The 20,251-nt window shown below is 48.5% G+C and overlaps 1 protein-coding gene across 1 annotated transcript in view; it reads right to left on the bottom strand.

Annotated features, from left to right (window-relative positions):
* NCAPG2 (non-SMC condensin II complex subunit G2) overlaps nucleotides 1-20,251 on the bottom strand; it is a 431,039-nt gene that overhangs the window by 39,164 nt on the left and 371,624 nt on the right. Inside the window, exons 26-27 of the mRNA XM_086941500.1 lie at nucleotides 19,289-19,389; nucleotides 19,082-19,184 (exon numbers count right to left, since the gene is read on the bottom strand). Coding sequence (XP_086797626.1) covers nucleotides 19,082-19,184; nucleotides 19,289-19,389 — 204 coding nt within the window. The remainder of the gene's footprint in view (nucleotides 1-19,081; nucleotides 19,185-19,288; nucleotides 19,390-20,251) is intronic.

Consider the following 20,251-nt stretch of genomic DNA (forward strand, 5'->3'; position numbering starts at 1 on the left):
AGGAGAAAAATGGACCAGCACTCCTGCAAATGAATCTGCCAGCACTGTTATTTTCCGTCTTTTCAAGTGTCATTCACATTCTGCCTCTGCATGTGATGGCAAATAGTATGAAGTAATGGTTCAAGCAACTTTAGCCCTGCCAGTATTGGTATTTCACCTGTGTACATGTGCACATTTGACTGAAAATAAGTGTGCTTCAGTGGAATGAGGGGTGTGCCAGTCCTTTAGTTTCCCTTTCTTGTCTTTTATAGTGCCCTTTCCCATCAAAATATATCTCCAGCAACTTTGAAGAAAACTCCTCCTAAAGAAGCCTGGAGAGGGCGCTGCATACTATTAATACAGGCAATAATATGCAAAAAACAGTCTGTAGCCGCAGTGAAGCGCGCCCCCTCCGTCTGAGGAGGCACGGCCTAGAACCGCCTTTTCTGAGGAGAGGCGCAGCTTCAGGAGCCCGCGAATGCCGTGGCGTGCGCTGTAGGAGCCGGCCACCTCACCGTCATGCTGTTTGACAAGGGCAGGCGCCGCTAGCCACTGGAAGAAACCACCGGAGCAACCCTCCTGATCTCCGGAGTCCTCCAAGCACTGAAGAGACGACCGACGCAAACAGGTAGGGCAGAGAAGCTAGTCAGGGGTCAGTCCGTCGGCGGAGCTTCCCTAGCAGGCGGCCATCTTCCTGCGTGGCCAGACCACGCCCCCATCAATGTCCATTTAGCAGAAAATGTGGAAGGCATTTTAAATTTCACAAGAAGCATTCATTTTCACTCATTTCAGAAAACAATCTATGCCCCAGCTTACGGGCCAAAAACGTTAGCTTGGTATCTCCTACCCTAGCCTCGCCACTCACCCCCTCCCCTGTGTTTGCAAAGGTTGACACCACTGTGACATGCCTTGGAATGTCAGTGGCGAACGTTCGAATGCAAGCTCCCTGCATGGAGTGATTAAGCGGAGTTGGTGATGAACAGCTGTGGCTGAGGTCACTGTGTTGAAACCTGATGAATAAAGTCGCTCCTTTTTATACTTGCGTTTCCTGTGCTCCTGATTGAACGATCTAAAGTTAACACTGGCGACGGAGGATGGGATCTGAGAGGAGAGGAGCGCAAATGAAGGTGCCCTCAACACGCGGAATATTCCCAGTTTACAGCATCTGTACATGAGGAGAGTTCCTTGCTGCCTGTCTGATGGACGCATGCTAAGGAGTGGAGCGCATGTTCAAGACAAGTTGATAAAGAATGATTAAAAGTGCGAGGAAGGAATACCACTCAACTTCTGCCGGTGGTACCCTCGACTGCTGTTACATTTACGGTCGACGGGGCGAGTAACGCTTGGGCACAGAGGAGGAAGAACAGAAGTGGGGGCACCTCATCAGTCTGTGGTCACACCAGTGTGGTGGTGTAGTGAGGAGAATATCGTTGGAGCGGGGCGTCTTGAGGCAGCAGTCGGAGTCCCGTTTTGCCCACCTTGCAAATCACAGCGTGACCGCTGCTAGTGGGACTGCTCAGGGAAACCTGCCTTGCCTGGGAGGACAGCCTGGGGCTGGATAGTGCGTGCCTGAGGTGCTGGCTTGAACTGTGTCATTTCAATTCGTGAAAGGGGGCTGTGGATATTATAGCAGTCCTGTCACGCTGACTGAAGCCATTTGCGATCTTGTGCACCGATACCCAACGGAGCAACTAGGGAAGGTTCATCCTGCCAGGAGCGTAGCGCCCTCTCTGAGGGGAAATCTGCGGGTTGTGAGGAAGAATCCGTCCTCACGCACGTTTTACTGCCGGTCACGCAGACTGGCACAGCTTGTAGAGGGATCCTGTCAGGAAAGCCCAGGTCGGGGCTGCCCAGGGTAGTTGCTGTCAGCTATTTCTCCCTCTGACTAACACAACGCTCCCTTACTCGTCAGGTAGGAAAATAGTGCGCACCGTTGACACCAAGGGGAGACACTTGCAGGAGCCTGTGTTACAGTCATGGGCTAGCATGTGAACGAACCACAGGGAGGACTAGCCTGTTGCTTTTGTAGAGGTCACGACAGAGAAGGGGATGTGTTTCCTCAATCTCAGGATGTAATCGTTCTGCCACTCACGGCTAACAGACGAGAGAGAGAGCTCCTTCACTTACAATGACTGTTTTCCACCCACCTTCTCAGCAATGTTCCCTTGCTACTGAAAGAAGTTACTATTTAATGGTGGTATTGCTGTCTACTGCATATTCATGGCAATGTTTAGTAAAGTGTGAAGGTCCGATCTAGCAGGGTACCTTGTGGTGCTTCACTGGTTCTTCGGGAAACATCACAGGGCACTCATTTCTTTTCTTTTTCCTGTTCAGTCATCTCAGCGCCCACAAGCCCCTATGCAGAATGTCACTCCCCCACCTTTTTTTCTGTCCACTCCAGGGGAGCCAACCCTCAAGTGTAATAAATTGAAAAAGGTTTTCCAGAACTACGCAGTAGTATGTGGATCAAATTTGGGGCTGGAAAGAAAAGTAGCTTTGCTGATGCACTACCTGGGTGCTGAAGGACAACAGATACTAGAACATCTTCCGGAGCTGAATGCTAATTATGCGAAGGGGTTGAATGAATGGGAGATAAGTCTAAAGAAACTAGACATCCATTTCTTACTTAAAATAAGTACAATTATGGAACATTACCAATTTGGAAGGAGAGGACAGAAGGAGGGAGAAACGGTGGAGTTGGTCTGTGAGCTGCGCAAGTTGGCCCCTAAGTGCAAGTTTGGGGGAGCTTGTGAGAAATGGATAAGTGACCAGTTTGTCCTAACATGTAAGACTGGGCGTGTATGTGAAGAGTTATGGCTAAAGGATGACCCGCCCCTTGGGGAAGCGCTCATTGTAGCAAAACAAGTAGAGCACATGATGCAGTGTATGAGTGAAATTAAGCAGGACAGTGAAAAGAAAGCCAAGGTGAGTGAGGTCTCTGTCGAGAACAAAAGTGTACTTGCAGTTAAAGAGCAAAAAAAAGAACAGAAAGAGGTTAAAGGAAGTTGGGGATTCAAAGGGAACTGTTACCGGTGTGGCAGACCAGGTCATTTAGCGAGTGTCAGGGAGTGTCCCGCTCTAAAAACAATGTGCAACAAGTGTGGAAGGAAGGGACACTTTAGACAGTGCTGCAGAAGCAATGCTAGCTACAGGAAACAGAGTAGAGATTGTAACGCCTGTGTCAGTGATGAGATAGTGTTACAGGTGCAGACTGAGTCAGTGAAAAACCCCAAAGACTTTATAGCTGTGGAAGAAACAAGAATTGAGGCGATGTTTGATTCATGTTCAAAACTGACAATCTCTGCAGAAGAGTTTGAGAAAGTATTAAAAGGTAAACTAATGCTGCAGAAAATGGATGCACGACTGGGAGGTTATGGTGGTCAGCCCACACAGATGAAGGGTTATTTATAGGGGACGGTAGGCTACAAGGACAGGTTGACTGTCGCAAAAATGTATGTATCCATAAAGGGGGGGACAACATCCTGGGGTGGCAGGCCCAGAAAGAGTTAGGCATCTACCTTAATCCTAACAAGAATCCACAGATACTGGTACAGGAGGTGGGGAAGACCAGGGTGGGATTAGAGGAAGGGTTTAAGAGGTCTTCACAGAGAAATTAGGATGCCCCAGAAACTATGCCCACAGAATAAAACTCAGAAAAAGTTCCAAGCCAGTTACAGCTAAGGTTAGGAATCTCCCAATTTCCATACAGGAGGCTGTGAAAGAAGAATTGGAGAAATTTTGCTGGTTGGAAGTGATTGAACCAGTAGAGGCCACGGAGTGGTTGGCACCCAACGTTGCAGCCAACAAAGGGGATGGTTCAGTGCGCTTGTGCATTGATCTTAGAGCATTAAACAAGGAAGTCATAGTCGACAAGTACTCCCTTCCTAACATTTCACAGATGATGAGCACCTTAGAAGGGGTTAAGGTATTCAACACGCTGGACCTAACCTCAGCTTATTATCAAGTCAAACTCCACTCCGACTCACAAGAACTCACTGCATTTGCAACGCCCATGGGGACATACAAATTCAAACAGATGTCGTTTGGACTAGTATCTGCTGCTGCAGTTTTTCAAAGAATAATGAGCAACCGCCTCAAGGGCATTCCTGGCGTCATGTGCTACCAGGACGATGTGCTGACCTTCGGAAGGGATGACAAGCAACATGAGGTTAGGCTGCTGCAGGTCTTGAAAAGATTCCAAGAACAAGGACTCACGGTGAAGAAAGAGAAGTACAAGATTGGTTGTGCGGAACTGGAATTTCTGGGCCACAAGGTGACTAGGGAGGGCATTCGCCCCAAAGCAGATCTACAAAACACTATTGTCAACCGTGAACCACCAAGTATCAAGGAGGAAATAAAATCCTTCATGGGAATGGTGGAATTTTATAGTAAATTTGTGCAGAACTTTGCCAGACGCACATATGCCATCTGCTCAGGAAAGGGGTGACATTCGAATGGAGTCCCAGGAGGAGTTTGAAGATACAAAAAAAGGTGCTAGCAGAAGCACCCAATCTCAAATCGTTTATACCGGGCGTGAAGACCGTACTGACCACTGACGCAAGTTCAAAAGGATTGGGAGCAGTTCTCCTGCAGGTCGGAGAAAGAGGGAAGGAAACAATAGCGTTTGTGTCACGCTCGCTACGCAAGGCAGAGATTAACTACTCAGTAATCGAGAAAGAAGCGCTAGCGGCGCATTGGGCCATGAACAAATTCAGAGACTTTGTGTGGGGAATGAAGTTCCACATGAGGACCGATCACAAGCCCCTAGTCGAAGTCTTCAGCAAAAAAGGGCTGGACTATCTCGAGTAGGATCAGACGATGGGTTGTGAACCTCCAGGAGTTCATGTTTGAAGTGGAATGCGTACCGGGAGTGAGGAACCGGGCAGCTGACTGTCTTTCTCGCTTGGTGCGTGAGGACCGTGGTGAAGCAGTCGATGTGAAGGATGAGAGGGAGGCTGATAAAGAAATGCTAGCGGAGAATGTGCGTATTGTCACTCAAGGAGCCATTGAAGAGGGTAGCTGGAAGGAAGCACTCAGAGCTAACGAGCTCCTACAGAAAGTCTGTGAGAAGACGAAGGGAGGTTGGATGGACAAAGACAAATGGGAAGAGCCGTTTCGACCATTCTGGATGCTCAGAAATGAACTCTCCCTCACGATGATTGTCTGTTCAGAGGTACCAGGTTGGTCCTCCCAAGACCTAGAGAGTTTAGTCACCCTGGCCCATGAGGGGCACCTGGGAGTCACAAAAACCAAACAAAGGTTGCGGCTAGACTAATGGTGGCCGAGCACGGATATCGAAATGGAGAGGAAGATAAGAAACTGGGTGCCATGCTCTGCCAGCAACAAGATCCTAAAACAGCACACACCACCCATGCAGTGTAGGCCTCTTCCCATGGGTCCAACGGTAGACGCAGCTTCGGACACAGTGGGCCCATTGACTGGGGAACATCGCACACCTTACATTTAGGTGCTCATGGATCTTACTCCAGGTGGCCAGAAGTGAAATTTGTTTCAGATCACCACGAGGGTGGTCATAGATTTTCTGCAGGAGGTATTCACCAGAGAAGGTTTGCCAAGTAGCTTATTGATGGACTATGGGGTGCAACTCTGCTCTAAATAAATGCGAGAATTCCTAGAGAGTAATGTAGGAGAGTAGGGTCTGCAATCCTATGATCACCCAGATTTTTTGCTTTTGTTTCACTGGTTTACGACTTTCTCTGGCTGTGGGGCTGCCAATCAGAACCACAGCCTGGCTGTTCTCTCTCTAAATTACAACATGTACCCTAGGTGCATTTACCAATTGGTACTGGGCCACCTTATCAGACCCTGTAACTCAGGGCATAGGTGTACCCAGGGCCTACCAGGGGCTGAAGCATGTATTATGCCACCCCTGGCTGGCCTCCTAAATTTGACACAACTGGCTGCATGACAGCTGGGGCAAAGTCGTGTAATCACCCTTTGCTGTAGATATAGTATACCTATATCTAACCCTAAAAATGGATATACAGATTCCTATCAGTCACTCCTATGGCAGGCCTTGACAATCCTGAAGGCAGAGTGCTTGGAATCGTGTGAGATGGTGCTCTGGCATGAGCTGAGCCTGTCTGCAGCTTGCGGAACCAAGTCCTAATAGCTGTTCCATGATATCGCATACCATATACTCTTAAGTGCATTATAATCCGCGCGGTTAAATGCTATCTTTGGTATTGCTTTATCAAAACATGTCGAGTAAGGTGTCATACGAATTGGAATACTAACCCCTCGCCAATTCTGGCGACGGGGTTAGCATTCCACCCTTCTAGAGGGACACGACATGTATGTAACTGTGAACCCCGGTTAAAGTTAAACGAAGCCTCAGCTCCACAAAATGGATGCTGCCACCACAGACACGAGTCTGACCTCCTGCTGCTGGGAGTCCTTCCAGCGAGGAGAGCTTGGACAAAGGGTTTCCTGTCCGGGGCGGTGCTAGCACCATCCCAGACAGGGTTTTGTGTATCCTGGGTAGGCAGGGCTTTACAGGAAGGTGACTGCTGAGTGGCACCCCGGTGCTCACTACGCATAGGCCGGTCAGAACCAGTTCCAGGGGCACACCAGCCCCTGGCCTGGGGGAAGTCCGGCATGGGAGAGGGGTGTAACCACCCCCCTCCTAATCCCACCCATAGGCAGGACCTAGTCACCGGGTCAGCCCCTTTTTTTAGTATAAAGATAGGAGCGGGGCCCCTGTTCAAATTAGATCATCTTTGGAATCAAGACACGACTTTCTGCAAAAGTACTTCAAGATTTCTTCTTCAAGATTCTCCCTTGTGACTAAGGAGTAGTCACCCTGCATCCGCAGGCACCATCTTAAGAACACTGCGGTCTGCTGCAAGTCCTTCCTCAGGAATCCGACGACACAGCTCGACGAGACCCGGCTTCCCTGGCACCTCTGACCTCTACTCACCTCTACAGCCAAGCTGAGAACCGTGAGTGCGACGAGACCTCGAGGGACCGGCGATCTCCAAGACTGCACGACTTCTTTACAGCAAGCCCGCCGAGTAACCCTCTGGTGAGTGCTTTGGGGTCAGAGAAGCCCCGACCCTGAGCAGCTCCAGCACCGAAGTCCAGCCTCCCAGCATCTCCACGATCTGCGTGGGGCCCTTCTGCTTTTTGCTGCTCACCGCGTTGTTTGGCTACTAGCCCGCCTGCTTGTGGCCTTCTTCACGACACCCGACGACATCACTGCTGCTGGTCTGGTTGCTCCAGACTGGCCCTTGCTCCCTTCCAAGAGAGGAGCACCCCGGACCCTCCTGGTCCACTCAAGACGCCATTTTAGGTCCACCGCGTGGGCTTGAATTAGCCAAGGCTTTGTTGCCCAATCCTGGGTCCAGCGACGCCGACAGCTTCATCCATCGTGGGACAGCTCGCTCCTCCATACTGGTCGCCGACAACGCCTCCTGGTCCGTGAGATCTGCAGAGCACAGCGTCACCCACTCACCTAGTCGAGGTGACTACCATCCGGTGCCCTCCTGGTGCCACCTGACTACTGGCTAGTAGTCACGAACTTGGTCCCCTCTGCTTTCAGGTGTCATCTGTCTTCAAGATCCAGGCTTGGATCACTTCGAACTTTCTTCCCTGGTCGCCTGCCAGCATCTTTCTTCCAGGCTCCTGGTCCGTCTACGAGGATTCCCGACGTCTTTTGAGACATATGCAGCTGCAGCCCCTGGGCTAGGTAACTTCGGCATTTCGGTGCCCCAGCATAGCCTCACTATCCAAGGGTCAGAATCCACTTTCGTTTTCCTCCTACCAGGTCGGGTTCGCCAGAGAACACTAAATTTGCATTTACTAGCTACCATAGACTTTGTCCCGCATCACGCGTGAGAGCGCACACTCTGCACCCGAGTCCCCTGGGTCTCCTAGAAGTAATCTAACGATTCTATAGTCAAGTCCTAGCGATTCCAAAGTCTATTAGTACTGTACTTACCTGCTAGTAATTTCGCATTCCACTTTCAGAGTATATGGTTTTCCGTGCCCCTCGGGCATTTGTATATACTGTGCTAACTTAAGTATTTTCGTAAGAGTTTTGTTTTGTGCTTAGTACCCTGTCCTCATAAAGAGTACAGGGCTGTTGTGATTTTAATAAATACACTGTTTATTTTCATAACACTTGTGTGGTGTCCTTTCACTTGGTGTTCAAGGGGTATATGTGTGGTATAACAGCTGGCTTAACACGCCCTCTCGAGTCTTTAGCCTTAGACTGCTCGTATCCACGCTACTAGGATAGCTGGTCTATAAGGTTGACTTACAACCAATCATCAATAAGGGTTGCTGGACTGATACATAGTGTTCACTAGAATAGTGAACACTGCATATCAGGCCACCTTCGCACATTGGTGGCAGCGGTGGGATTTGAGCTTGCTGTTGTTTTACCACACGTATCCTAAGAATATCTTGTTGAAAGATCACATAAGTACTTCAGGTACATATAACTTAGCTTAGAATACTCTGAGTTCTACTGAACCAGCTGTTGTAGCTCCTCAAGGCTTAGCACACCTTGGCTACAACTCTTAGCAAGGGATCAGTAGGCAAACAAATAGTGTAGGTAGGTGCATCACTTACACCACACTAGAAGCGTGTCTAACCACGGAGAGTCTTCAGAGACCCCTCTTGTGGTTGTGGACCTTCCACAGGCCACTTCCAGATATGCTGCTCTTAGCTTCCAGGAGATGAGGCAAATCTGCACATCCAGGAAGTTAAAACAGGGGTCTAACCCCACAATTCCCTTTCTGATTGGTCTCTTAGAGACCTATGATGCCAGGAGGGCTGGTAACACAGACCCTTCTAATCCAGATGGGAACATGCCTCCCCTAGAGGGAACCCGAGGTGATCCTGACCTAATCCACCTCACAGTAGAGACTGATGAAGGGGATGAGGATGAGGATCTCTCAGGGATGAGGCAGACAAGGGACAGGTAGAAGTCAGCAGACTAACCAGGTCCAACTTAAGCAGGCATGAGAATGGTACCAGGGGACCCCTGGGACCCCTCTCAGGCCAGCTTAACATTGGAAGTGGACGAGTTAGGTCTCTATCAAGAGGCTCTAACAGATCCATACAAACCAATGGCTCTCAGAACTCTGCTCTGAGGAGGATAACCTCCCCTCAGAGGAGAATCTATGAAGCTAAGGAAAGGGAAGTCAATCTGAGGATTGAAAGGGAAGAACTTGCCCTGGCCAAAGAAAGACTTGCCTTTGCTAGAGAGCAAGAATTGAGTGGGTCAAAACCCACTGGTGGCAGCAATATACCTAGCAATAGGGAAAGGAGTTTTGATACAAAGCACCTGAATAAGATAGTGCCCCCCTTTAAACAAGGGGATGACATCCACAAATGGATTACTGCTTTGGAGAGGGCCTGCACTGTGCAGGGTGTTCACCAGAGTTAGTGGGCAGCTATCTTGTGGCTCTCCTTTGAAGGTAAAGGTAGAGATAAGCTCCTCACTACTAGAGTAGAGGATGCTAACAATTACCAAGTCCTGAAGAATACACTGATTGATGGGTTTGGCCTAACCACTGAGCAGTACAGGTTGCTGTTCAGGGAGACCCAGAAAACTCTGTCTCAGGATTGGTCTGATTTTGTAGATTGTGCCACTAAGGCTTTGGAGGGCTGGTTGCTGGGCAGTAAGGTTACTGATTATACAGGATTGTACTATTTGATCATGAGAGAACAAATTTTAAACAATTGTCAGAACCAGTTGTTGCATCAGCATCTTGTTGACTCGGATCTGACCTCTCCCCAAGAATTGGGAAAGAAGGCAGACAGATGGGTCAGAACAAGAGTTAAACAGAACCAGGGCCAGAATCAAGGTGGTCAGAAGAAAGCAGACCAGAAGGGTAAAGATTCTAAGGGTGAAACTGACCAGAAGTCTTCAACAGGTCCCCAACAACCCAAAAAGGGTGGGGGTCAGGCTCCCCAGAAAAAGAAGAATCAAGAAGGCCAATCTAAAAGGTGGTGCCAATACTGCAAAAGTAAAACTCACTGGTTTAGTGAGTGCACCAAGAAAGGAGGAGGGCAGACTCCTGCCACTGCAGCCCCTAAGGCACCTGTGCCCCCTAGTACAGTCAGCAGTGGTAGTGCACCTCCCAAGGGTTTAGTTGGGTTAACCTTGGGTTCTGAGGGGGGTGACAACTTAGTTGGCACACTCGCTCAGGCTGTCCTTGATGTGGATATGTCCCCTGATGTCAGTCCCAATACTTTGGGCAAATACAGACAGACACCTTTCATTAATGGAAAAATGGCTCAGGCCTATAGGGACACTTGTGCCAGTGTCACCATGGTGACACCTAACTTTGTGGACCCTGGACAGATCATGCCAGGTACAGATTTCCTGGTGACCAATGCAAGCAATGTCACTACCAGTCACAGTATGGCAATTGTAGCTTTCTCCTGGGGAGGGGTAACTGGCCAAAAGAAGGTTGTAGTTAGTTCAGACCTCCCAGTGGATTGTTTGTTCGGCAATGATTTGGAGTCATCACAATGGTCAGAAGTGGAGCAGAGGACTCATATGGAAATGTTAGGCTTGCCAGCACATGTGTTTGCTGTGACTAGGTCACAGGCCAGAAGATGCCCCACTGAACAGGTGCTGGATCCTGGAACAATGGACCAGACACCTTCCAAGAAGAAGAGCAGTAGGGTTAAGGCATTGCCTTCCCCCTTGCCCCAGGTTGTGGATCAAGTCTCAGAGGAGGCTGACCTACAGGAATTGAGGGAAACTGAGCCTAAAGAGTTCGAACTTGATCAAGTTGAATTTCTGGGTTCAGGTGGCCCCTCAAGGGAAGACCTGGGGAAGGACCAGTTAGACTGCCCTTCCCTTGAACCCCTCAGACAGCAGGCTGCTGCTGAGGCTGCTGGGAACGCCACAGGTACCCACAAGGTATACTGGGAAGATGGACTCCTGTACACTGAGGCAAGAGACCCCAAGCCTGGCATGGCCAGGAGGCTGGTTATCCCCTTGTCTCAGAGAGGTTTCCTCCTTACCTTGGCCCATGAGATTCCCTTAGCAGGTCACTTAGGCCAGACAAAGACTTGGGACAGGCTTGTCTCACACTTTCACTGGCCTCACATGAATGAAGATACCAAGGAATTTTGTCGCTCCTGTGTCACTTGCCAAGCCAGTGGTAAGTCAGGTGGCACAACAAAGGCCCCCCTTATACCAATGCCTGTGGTGGGGGTGCCCTTTGAAAGAGTGGGGATTGACATTGTTGGTCCAATGGAACCCCAGACAGCATCAGGGCACAAGTTTATACTGGTGGTAGTGGATCATGCCACCAGGTATCCTGAAGCTATTCCACTTAGGACCACTACAGCACCTGTAGTGGCAAGGGCCCTAGTTGGAGTGTTCTCCAGAGTGGGCTTCCCTAAGGAGGTTGTCTCTGACAGAGGTGCAAACTTCATGTCAAGCTACTTAACTGCTATGTGGAAGGAATGTGGTGTCAACTACAAGTTCACAACACCCTATCATCCACAATGCAATGGGCTTGTTGAAAGGTTCAACAGGACCCTAAAAGGGATGATTCATGGACTACCTGAAAAGCTCAGGCGTAGATGGGATGTCCTGATTCCCTGCCTTCTGTTTGCTTACAGAGAGGTCCCACAGAAGGGGGTTGGCTACAGCCCTTTTGAACTTTTGTATGGGCATCCTGTAAGAGGACCCCTGTGCTTGGTGAAGGAAGGATGGGAGAGACCTCTCAAAAAGCCTGCAACCAGCATAGTGGACTATGTACTTGGTCTCCGCTCCAGGATGGCTGAGTATATGGAGAAGGCATCTGAAAACCTTAAGGCCAGTCAAGAACTCCAAAAAGCTTGGCATGACCAAAAGGCTGTCCTGACTGTTTATCAGCCTGGACAGAAGGTGTAGGTGTTGGAGCCAGTGGCCCCAGCAGCACTCAAAGACAAATGGTCTGGGCCCCACACAATTCTTGAGCAAAAGGGAGAGGTCACCTACTTGGTGGACCTTGGAACTCCCAGGAGCCCCCACAGAGTGCTCCATGTCAACAGGCTCAAAGCATATATCGACAGGAAGGACATGAGCTTGCTCATGGCCATAGATGAGGGACAGGAGGAAGAGAGTGACCCTCTCCCAGACCTGCTCACTCAGAATCCTGATGATGGGTCAGTAGATGGTGTTGTCTTTTGTGGCAGCCTCTCTGAACATCAACAGAAAGACTGTAAACAGGTTCTTCAGTCTTTCAGACATATGTTCTCTCTGACACCCAGCCAGACCAATTGGTGTACCCATGAGGTTGACACTGGTGACAGCCTGCCAGTCAAGAGTAAAATCTACAGGCAGCCTGATCATGTTAGAGACTGCATCAAAACTGAAGTGCAGAAAATGTTGGAGTTGGGAGTCATTGAACCCTCAGATAGCCCTTGGGCTAGTCCAGTAGTTCTAGTGCCAAAACCTCACACCCACGGTGGTAAGAAAGAGATGAGGCTTCTGCCAACTACTTAAGCACATTTGACCTGACAGCTGGGTATTGGCAAATCAGGTTAGCTGAGGATGCCAAGCCCAAGACAGCATTTTCAACCCCTGGTGGGCATTATCAATTTGTGGTAATGCCCTTTGGTCTGAAGAATGCACCTGCCACCTTCCAAAGGTTGGTGAATCCTGTCCTCACTGGGCTGGATGACTTCTGTGCAGCATATCTTGATGATATTGCTGTCTTTAGCTCCATCTGGGAAGATCACCTGGTCCACCTGAGGAAAGTGTTAGAGGCTCTGCAAGCAGCAGGCTCACTATCAAGGCCACCAAGTGCCAGATAGGGCAGACACAGGTTGTATACCTGGGCCACCTTGTAGGTGGAGGCCAGGTTCAGCCACTGGAGAGCAAGATACAGTCAATCAGGGACTGGGCTCCTCCAACCTCCCAGACTCAGGTTCGAGCTTTCTTGGGCCTGACTGGTTACTACAGAAAGTTTGTCAGGAACTATGGATCAATTGTGACTCCATTAAATGAACTAACAAGTAAGAAAATGCCAAAAAAGGTTCAGTGGACAGCAGGCTGTCAAAAAGCATTCGATGACCTAAAGCAGGCCATGTGCACAGCACCTATCCTCAAGAGTCCAGACTACTCCAAACCATTCATTGTCCAAACAGATGCTTCTGAGTTGGGTGTGGGAGCTGTTCTATCTCAACTGAATTTTGATGGTCAAGATCAGCCCATTGCTTTTATAAGCAGAAGGCTGACCCCCAGAGAGAAGAATTGGTCAGCTATTGAGAGGGAGGCCTTTGCTGTGATTTGGGCCCTGAAGAAGCTGAGGCCATACTTGTTTGGCACTCACTTCAAGATTCAGACCGACCATAAGCCCCTCTTGTGGCTAAATCAGATGAAGGGTGAAAACCCCAAACTGCTTAGGTGGTCCATTTCCCTACAGGTGATGGACTTTACAGTGGAACATAGACCTGGTACTGATCATGGCAATGCCGATGGGCTCTCCAGATATTTCCACTTAGAACAAGAAGACTCACCTGGTCAAGGTTAGCTTATTATCCCAAAGTTTGGGGGGGGGGGGGGGGGGGGAGTCATGTAGGAGAGTAGGGTCTGCAATCCTATGATCACCCAGATTTTTTGCTTTTGTTTCACTGGTTTACGACTTTCTCTGGCTGTGGGCCTGCCAATCAGACCCACAGCCTGGCTGTTCTCTCTCTAAATTACAACATGTACCCTAGGTGCATTTACCAATTGGTACTGGGCCACCTTATCAGACCCTGTAACTCAGGGCATAGGTGTACCCAGGGCCTACCAGGGGCTGAAGCATGCATTATGCCACCCCTGGCTGGCCTCCTAAATTTGACACAACTGGCTGCATGACAGCTGGGGCAAAGTCGTGTAATCACCATTTGCTGTAGATATAGTATACCTATATCTAACCCTAAAAATGGACACACAGATTCCTATCAGTCACTCCTATGGCAGGCCTTGACAATCCTGAAGGCAGAGTGCTTGGAATCGTGTGAGATGGTGCTCTGGCATGAGCTGAGCCTGTCTGCAGCTTGCGGAACCAAGTCCTAATAGCTGTTCCATGATATCGCATACCATATACTCTTAAGTGCATTATAATCCTCGCGGTTAAATGCTATCTTTGGTATTGCTTTATCAAAACATGTCGAGTAAGGTGTCATACGAATTGGAATACTAACCCCTCGCCAATTCTGGCGACGGGGTTAGCATTCCACCCTTCTAGAGGGACACGACATGTATGTAACTGTGAACCCCGGTTAAAGTTAAACGAAGCCTCAGCTCCACAAAATGGATGCTGCCACCACAGACACGAGTCTGACCTCCTGCTGCTGGGAGTCCTTCCAGCGAGGAGAGCTTGGACAAAGGGTTTCCTGTCCGGGGCGGTGCTAGCACCATCCCAGACAGGGTTTTGTGTATCCGGGGTAGGCAGGGCTTTACAGGAAGGTGACTGCTGAGTGGCACCCCGGTGCTCACTACGCATAGGCCGGTCAGAACCAGTTCCAGGGGCACACCAGCCCCTGGCCTGGGGGAAGTCCGGCATGGGAGAGGGGTGTAACCACCCCCCTCCTAGTCCCACCCATAGGCAGGACCTAGTCACCGGGTCAGCCCCTTTTTTTTAGTATAAAGATAGGAGCGACCCCCTGTTCAAATTAGATTATCTTTGGAATCAAGACACGACTTTCTGCAAAAGTACTTCAAGATTTCTTCTTCAAGATTCTCCCTTGTGACTAAGGAGTAGTCACCCTGCATCCGCAGGCACCATCTTAAGAACACTGCGGTCTGCTGCAAGTCCTTCCTCAGGAATCCGACGACACAGCTCGACGAGACCTGGCTTCCCTGGCACCTCTGACCTCTACTCACCTCTACAGCCAAGCTGAGAACCGTGAGTGCGACGAGACCTCGAGGGACCGACGATCGCCAAGACTGCACGACTTCTTTACAGCAAGCCCACCGAGTAACCCTCTGGTGAGTGCTTTGGGGTCAGAGAAGCCCCGACCCTGAGCAGCTCCAGCACCGAAGTCCAGCCTCCCAGCATCTCCACGATCTGCGTGGGGCCCTTCTGCTTTTTGCTGCTCACCGCGTTGTTTGGCTACTAGCCCGCTGGCTTGTGGCCTTCTTCACGACGCCCGACGACATCACTGCTGCTGGTCTGGTTGCTCCAGACTGGCCCTTGCTCCCTTCCAAGAGAGGAGCACCCCGGACCCTCCTGGTCCACTCAAGACGCCATTTTAGGTCCACCGCGTGGGCTTGAATTAGCCAAGGCTTTGTTGCCCAATCCTGGGTCCAGCGACGCCGACAGCTTCATCCATCGTGGGACAGCTCGCTCCTCCATCCTGGTCGCCGACAACGCCTCCTGGTCCGTGAGATCTGCAGAGCACAGCGTCACCCACTCACCTAGTCGAGGTGACTACCATCCGGTGCCCTCCTGGTGCCACCTGACTACTGGCTAGTAGTCACGAACTTGGTCCCCTCTGCTTTCAGGTGTCATCTGTCTTCAAGATCCAGGCTTGGATCACTTCGAACTTTCTTCCCTGGTCGCCTGCCAGCATCTTTCTTCCAGGCTCCTGGTCCGTCTACGAGGATTCCCGACGTCTTTTGAGACATATGCAGCTGCAGCCCCTGGGCTAGGTAACTTCGGCATTTCGGTGCCCCAGCATAGCCTCACTATCCAAGGGTCAGAATCCACTTTTGTTTTCCTCCTACCAGGTCGGGTTCGCCCGAGAACAATAACTTTGCATTTACTAGCTACCATAGACTTTGTCCCGCATCACGCGTGAGAGTGCACACTCTGCACCCGAGTCCCCTGGGTCTCCTAGAAGTAATCTAACGATTCTATAGTCAAGTCCTAGCGATTCCAAAGCCTATTAGTACTGTACTTACCTGCTAGTAATTTCGCATTCCACTTTCAGAGTATATGGTTTTCCGTGCCCCTCGGGCATTTGTATATACTGTGCTAACTTAAGTATTTTCGTAAGAGTTTTGTTTTGTGCTTAGTACCCTGTCCTCATAAAGAGTACAGGGCTGTTGTGATTTTAATAAATACACTGTTTATTTTCATAACACTTGTGTGGTGTCCTTTCACTTGGTGTTCAAGGGGTATATGTGTGGTATAACAGCTGGCTTAACACGCCCTCTCGAGTCTTTAGCCTTAGACTGCTCGTATCCACGCTACTAGGATAGCTGGTCTATAAGGTTGACTTACAACCAATCATCAATAAGGGTTGCTGGACTGATACATAGTGTTCACTAGAATAGTGAACACTGCATATCAGGCCACCTTCTCACAAGTAATGCATCAGTCAGAGAAGAATGGGATGGTCAACAAACTATCAAGGAGTGGATCCAGTTAGCCAGGGCTAGTGGGCTATGTTTGAAGGAAGAGGTCGTACAACGTCTGGCAAGACAGCTTTCGAATTGCTCATAGCCAGAAAGCCCAACACTAAGTTAGTACCTTGGTGGATGAAGTGGCAAAAAGGGTGGACGGACTAAAATAATGAGTCGCAGTGGCGAGACCGGGAACTTAAGGCCATGAGTGATAGAAAAGCCAAGTTCGACAGGCTACATGCTGTCAAAGATGTGAGATTCCAGGTGGGTTATCTAATCAAAATCAAAGCACCCACTGGTAGAGCAGATTGGTCCAAATTCACTAAGCCTACCAAAATTGTAAAGTTATTTAAGAATGCTGTCAAGACCAAAGAAGGGAAGATTTGGAATCTGGGGAGGGTGGAAAGGTACACTGCTCCCACGGTGGACACCGACAACACACCAGAGAGTGGGAGGGAGACACAGAGGAGGGGAGAAAGGCCTGAGAAGGGTTGTTCAGGACAAGCCCAACCTTTCCCCAGGGCTAGTCACAGGAAGGTCTGCCGCCCGAGGTATTTGCAGCATTACGTCACTTAATAACTACCCATGTGCAGTCCCTTCTCTTTTGTTTGTTTGTTTGTTCCTGGTTGTGTAAAGGAGGGGGATGTGTGCTATCGTCTACTGCAGGGGCCCACCCTGGCCTCGCCACTCACCCCCTTCCCTGTGTTTACAATGGTTGACGCCGTTGTGACATGCCTTGGAATGTCACAGTGGCGAACGTTCCAATGCAAGCTCCCTGCGTGGAGTCATTAAGCGGAGTTGGTGACGAACAGCTGTGGCTGAGGTCACTGTGTTGTTACCTGATAAATAAAGACGCTCGTTTTTATACCTGCGTTTCCTGTGCTCCTGATTGAACGATCTAAACTTAACAGTTAGTTCAGCATACTTTAGGCCAAATTATAGATGCTCAATAATCAAAACGTTTCGTTTAGCACTAGATAATTTTGCACTTGTTACCTCATGTCATACTTAGTGTCCATATGTCGTGATTGTCACCATGAAATGAAACAAGTCCCTGCAATCAATTTGAATTTTATAGGACACAGGTTGTGTTTTTCTTCTCTCGTTATTCATGCACATGCACTTTCCTTAGCTTACTGGCTCTGCCTATAGAATAGTGCAGCTAATTACCTTGTCATGCAAAGATGATGCACATTAACTTTTATATGATGGATGGATTCGTTTTTATTCATTTTATATTGTCAAGATTTTGATTGCATTTGTATACATACTTTTATGGTATGGTATCCGGGACGGTTCTCAAATGGTTCACGTCCTTTCGGCTCAACCGTTCTCAGAGGTTCAAGATCAACAACGCACTGTCCTCGCCTGTGCCAGTAACACTGGGCGTTCCGCAAGGTTCCTCCCTATCCCCCACATTGTTCAACCTCATCATGGAACCACTCACCACATTGCTTCAATCCTCTAAGGTACAGTTCCATATGTACGCCGATGACACTCAGCTCTACCTTAAGCTTCAATCCCCTGAAGACATCAAACTGTTGAATGCCACACTAAGAAACACCCAAGCTTGGCTGGCAGACAATCACCTCAAACTAAATGCTCTGAAAACTGAGTTCCTTCTAATCTCTCCTCCTGCGAAAAAGGCCATCACCCAAACCTGGCTCAATCATTTAACCGCACTCAATGTCCAACCCACCATCGTGGACTCAGCGAAATCCCTTGGCATCACACTGGACTGCAATCTCGACATGCAGCAGCATATTAGCATAGCAACTAAAGGAGCCAACTTCCAAATCAACACGCTGAGAAAACTCAAACCCTTCCTTCCACCCAAGGACTTCCAAACTGTGGTACAAGCCTTAGTCATTCCTCGCATAGACTACGGAATTGTGGCTCTCAGCGGGCTCCCCCTGACAACAACGGCTCCCCTAAGAGCCTCCCTGAACGCGGCCGCGAGACTCATCACCGGCTCAAGAAAACACTTGCATGTATCCCCCGACTTAAAAGCCCTGAACTGGCTGCCTATTGAAGCCAGAATTCAGTTGAAAATTGCCTGTATGACACACTCTGCCGTACATCACAAGGCACCCAACTACCTCTCTCATAAGCTGACCATATCAGGAGGCTCAAGATCCAACAGAAGCACAAACACTCTCCTCCTGAAACCACGGAGATTCCGGAAGGAAAAAACATACAAACGCTCCTTCTCTGGAATGGCACCTAGGATCTGGAATGCACTCCCGCCAGAAACCAGGCTTATCCCGTCCACCATACTCTTCAAGAAAGAGGTGAAGGCCATCCTTATGGCTAAATACACCTGAACACTATTGATACTGGATCAATGACAGAATTTGGCTCCCTCATTATCGGCTGTCTGAATACTTACCTTTGTACACTAGGACTTGAGTGCCTCAATAACCTGCAATGCACCCACTACTGACTACTGCTCTGCCTTCAACATTGTGTTTATTCACCCTCTGGGGTGCTATAATCTTATCCGTTTAGACATTGTACTGTTTCCATATTATTGTTTCTTGATTGTTATTACTCTGTATACTCGTGTATGATTGATACCCTACTTTTTGCAACTCACGGTCTACGGAATCTCATATTGATTTAGGAGTCTTGTTTATCCTACCTACTGTTTCTGTAAAGCGCTCTGATATCTGCAAAGATCTTGTTCGCGCTATATAAAACTTTAAATAAATAAATAAATAAATAATGACCGAAATAAAGGTTTTGAACAAAACAAGTTACTGCAATTATTTACATATATGTTTATACCTTTCAAGGTTACCCGTGTCTTCCAATGTAATTTCCTCATATTTTTTCATCTTCCTAAAAATGGTTGTGGCAATGTTTTTGCTGGAGACATCCTTGACTTTACCTAGATGCAAAACAAACCAAATGCACAATTACTGTTTTGTCTTAATGAGGAATGCACCCATAAAAAACACTTCTACAAGCAGATAACAAGATATTAAAACCGACCTTTGTTTACTGCAAGCACAATGTACAAGGCTGCTGTAAGGCTTATAATTCCTTCAACTTCCTCAGAAACTATACAGTCCGCCAACTCAGTTAAGAAGGACCTGTAAGAACATTTTTGATTAAATAAGATATTTTCATCATATTCAAAACATATTCAGCTGTATGCATGACTCACATGGAACATTACTGCTTCCACTCTTCACAAGATGTCTAGCTTTACAATACCAAATGGAAAAGTAACATGACTTAAGTATCTGTAAAGGGCATATTCACCGCCTTCAAGCAACTAGACTGCAAATGACAAATGTTTGGTTTTAGCCAACTTATTAGTACTCATTTTAACAGCGTCTAAAGGATGAACCTGTGCCTATGAGGTTAAAAAGAGAATCACTGGCTGCATGTCTTGAATGTACATGACAAACTTTTACTTTGACCTATAAAATAAGTACAAAAATTTAATTTTGCATTCTTTTTTAATTCAGCCAAGTTACTTCCAATCCAAAATGGCCAGAAGTCTGGTGTTTATATTTGGTACAGGCTCATACATATCTCACAGGTTTAAGTGAGGCACATTGCTTAGATTCAGAGTCAGTCACAGCACTTTGGTGGGACTGAGAAACACTGTTTAGGGAAAAGTGCAAAGTAAGACCATTGATGCGGGTATTGTTCAACCTGGTGGGCACCATCCAATAAGGGTTCCGTCAACTGAACCACAACCATTTGGGGAAGGAATATAGGGCTGTAAGATCCAGGACGGGGTACAGTTGTTACTGGAGAAAAGGCCATAGCAGGTCAACCTGGGGGAAGGGATTTCCAGAAGCCACCCTGTGTCCTGTTTTTTTTTTAATGCACACGTGTCCAGTGGCTGGGGTCATCATGCACCATCATTTCGAGTTTCAGGTGTATGCTAATGAGACAGATCTAGTAGTTAAGCTGGAGAATGAATATGGAGAAGTAGTATCT

Source organism: Lissotriton vulgaris, chromosome 10, assembly GCF_964263255.1.
Source record: "Lissotriton vulgaris chromosome 10, aLisVul1.2, whole genome shotgun sequence".
NCBI classification, from domain to species: domain Eukaryota; kingdom Metazoa; phylum Chordata; class Amphibia; order Caudata; family Salamandridae; genus Lissotriton; species Lissotriton vulgaris.